The sequence below is a fragment of the Wolffia australiana genome, chromosome 15 (assembly GCF_029677425.1).
Source record: "Wolffia australiana isolate 7733 chromosome 15, ASM2967742v1".
Taxonomy (NCBI): Eukaryota; Viridiplantae; Streptophyta; class Magnoliopsida; order Alismatales; family Araceae; genus Wolffia; species Wolffia australiana.
This window is the reverse complement of record NC_135849.1, coordinates 5,552,291-5,555,561: the sequence shown is the minus strand read 5'-3', so window position 1 is coordinate 5,555,561 and position 3,271 is coordinate 5,552,291. Positions and strand designations below refer to the sequence as shown.

The 3,271-nt window shown below is 46.2% G+C and overlaps 1 protein-coding gene across 1 annotated transcript; it reads left to right on the top strand.

The window, feature by feature from the left end:
- LOC144712969 (peroxidase 41-like) lies at positions 1-1,160 on the top strand. The gene has a single exon (XM_078587414.1). The coding sequence runs from the start codon at positions 155-157 to the stop codon at positions 1,112-1,114; it is 960 nt and encodes a 319-aa protein (XP_078443540.1). The 5' UTR covers positions 1-154; the 3' UTR covers positions 1,115-1,160.
- The last annotated feature ends 2,111 nt before the right edge of the window (positions 1,161-3,271 follow it).

Here is a 3,271-nt window from a genome sequence, read left to right as displayed (position 1 = left end):
ACCCGAAAGACGTTGTGCACCAGCGGCTCTTCTCCGCCTCTCCATTTCACCAGTCGGAGGAAATCAGAAACGCTCCTCTCTTCTCTTCTCTTCTCTTCTTCCCCCCCGCCGAGGCCAAACCCGCAGACCGCAGAACCTCCCTCCCCACTCAAAGATGTGGCGAGCAGCGGTGGCGCTGCTGCTACTATCAGCGGCGGCGGCAGCGGCGGAGCCCCCCCTCACCGCCGACTACTACGCCCAGACCTGCCCGCAGGCCGCCGACATCATCACCGGAGCGTTCATAGCCAAGCAGACGTCCAGCCCCACCACCGCGGCCGGCACTCTCCGCCTCTTCTTCCACGACTGCTTCCTCGACGGCTGCGACGCCTCCGTTCTCATCTCCTCCAACGCCTTCAACCGCGCCGAGCGCGACGCCGACATCAATCTCTCTCTCCCGGGCGACTCCTTCGACGCCATCACCCGCGCCAAGACCGCGCTGGAGCTCGCCTGCCCCGCCACCGTCTCCTGCGCAGACCTCCTCGCCATGGCCACCCGCGACCTCCTCTCCATGCTCGGAGGCCCCCTTCTAACGCTGAAGCTCGGCAGGAAGGACAGCCTCGTCTCCTCCGCAGAGGCCGTCGACCGCCGCCTGCCCCGCTCCAACGCCACCGTCTCCGAGCTTATAACGCTCTTCGCCGCGCGCGGGTTCTCGCCGCGCGAGCTCGTGGCGCTGTCCGGCGCGCACACGGTCGGGTTCGCGCACTGCAGCGAGTTCGCGGCGCGGTTCGACGGGGGAGTTCGCGCGGGGGAGTTCGCGCGGGTCGTGCGGCGGGCCTGCGCGGGGTATGAGAAGAGGCCGACGCTGGCGGTGTTCAACGACGTGGTGACGCCGAGTAAGTTCGATAACATGTATTATCGGAATTTGATGAGGGGGATGGGGCTGCTGGCGACGGACCAGGCCTTGGCGGAGGACAGGCGGACGAGGCGCTACGTTCGGCGCTACGCCGGTAACCAGACGGCCTTCTTTGTGGACTTTGCGCGCGCCGTGGAGAAGCTTAGCGTGTATGGCGTCAAGACGGGCCGCCATGGCGAGGTTCGCCGCCGCTGCGATCAGTTTAACTCCCTCCCTCTCTGACCCTTCTCTCTCTGTCTCTCTCTCTCTTTATCCGTCTTTGTATGATTGTATCTCTATCGCGTTTGTAATTGCCGGTTTTTTTTTAACGCTTTGTCAGTCCTGATTATTCATCTGTAAAGATGTGGGAGAGAGATTGAGAGCCGGGGAATGCCGATTATCAAAACTGCTTCTCTCTCTCTCTCTCTCTCTCTCTCTCTCTCTCTCTCTCTCTCTCTCTCTCTCTCTCTCTCTCTCTCTCTCTCCCCGGTTCTTTTCTCACTCAATTATCGAAATTGAGGGTAAGGTCCAACATTCATGTTGATTCTCTCTTCCTCTCTTTGTATCTCTCTCTCTCTATCGCTATGTCTATCTCTATCTATCTATCTCTATCGCGTTTGTAATTGCTAGTTTTTTTCTTACACTTTGTCAGTCCAGAGTCACCTTTAAAGACGTGGGAGAAAGATTGAGATCCGGGGAATGCCAATTATCAAAACTGCTACTCTCTCTCTCTCTCGCCAGTTTTTTTTTATTTTCTCTACACCCAGCATTATCCTAGAAAAGCGTGGGCGATCAAAATTGAGGGTAAGGTCCAAGATTCATATTGATTATCTTAATCGATCTATCTCTATCCAGCTTCAACTCCAAAGAAGTGGGAAAGAAGATTGATATTTGGGGGGCCAAAATCTATACTGCTTCTCTTTTTCTCTCTTACTAGTTCTTTCTTATTTCGAGGGCAAGGTCCAACATTCTTATCGATTTTCTTTCTCTCTCCTTCTCCCTCTAATTAGTTATTTCTTATTTTGAGGGTAAGGTCCAACATTCTTGTAGATTATCTTTATTATTTTGAGGATAACGTTTAACATTCTTATTGATTTTCTTTCTCTCTTATTAGTTCTTTCTTATTTTGAGGATAACGTCCAACATTCTTGTAGATTATCTTTCTCTCTCTTATCAGTTCTTTCTTATTTTGAGGGTAAGGTCCAACAGTCTTGTTGATTATCTTTCTTATTTTGAGGATAACGTTTAACATTCTTATTGATTTTCTTTCTCTCTTATTAGTTCTTTCTTATTTTGAGGGTAAGGTCCAACATTCTTGTAGATTATCTTTCTCTCTCTTATCAGTTCTTTCTTATTTTGAGGGTAAGGTCCAACAGTCTTGTTGATTATCTTTATTATTTTGAGGATAACGTTTAACATTCTTATTGATTTTCTTTCTCTCTTATTAGTTCTTTCTTATTTTGAGGATAACGTCCAACATTCTTGTAGATTATCTTTCTCTCTCTTATCAGTTCTTTCTTATTTTGAGGGTAAGGTCCAACAGTCTTGTTGATTATCTTTCTTATTTTGAGGATAACGTTTAACATTCTTATTGATTTTCTTTCTCTCTTATTAGTTCTTTCTTATTTTGAGGGTAAGGTCCAACATTCTTGTAGATTATCTTTCTCTCTCTTATCAGTTCTTTCTTATTTTGAGGGTAAGGTCCAACATTCTTGTAGATTATCTTTCTCTCTCTTATCAGTTCTTTCTTATTTTGAGGGTAAGGTCCAACAGTCTTGTTGATTATCTTTCTTATTTTGAGGATAACGTTTAACATTCTTATTGATTTTCTTTCTCTCTTATTAGTTCTTTCTTATTTTGAGGATAACGTCCAACATTCTTGTTGATTCTCTCTCTCTTATTGGTTCTTTCTTATTGACGTCCAACATTCTTGTTGATTCTCTTCCTCTCTCTATAACCGAATCTTTTTCATTATCTCTCGGCCCAGGTCTTTTCTACATCTGAAAACATGGGAAAAAGAGATCAAATTTCAGGGCAAGGTTTAATATTGATACCTTATTGATTCTCTCCCTCGGTCTATCTGTTTCAGTTTCTGCATGTATGTATGTCTGTCTCTCTTTCTATCTATCTCTGTCTGTTTCTTTCTCTCTGTCAGTCCGTTTGTGTGTGTCTCTCTCCCACCCCCTCTCTCAATTAATATATATATACACACACACACACACACATTGTTCTTTATTCTCTCTCAATCCAGCATCATTTTTGAGAAATATGGAATCTAGATATCAACATTGAGGGCAACGCCAAGACAAGATGTGGATTCCCTCAAAGAGGACATCTCCATATATGTATATATATATTGGTGCATAATGCTCGCTTTCCTATTTTTGGCAAAGAAAGAAG

Excerpts from the sequence above, each read along its gene's own strand:
- LOC144712969 (XM_078587414.1), top strand. The coding sequence starts at position 155 with ATGTGGCGAGCAGCGGTGGCGCTGCTGCTACTATCAGCGGCGGCGGCA.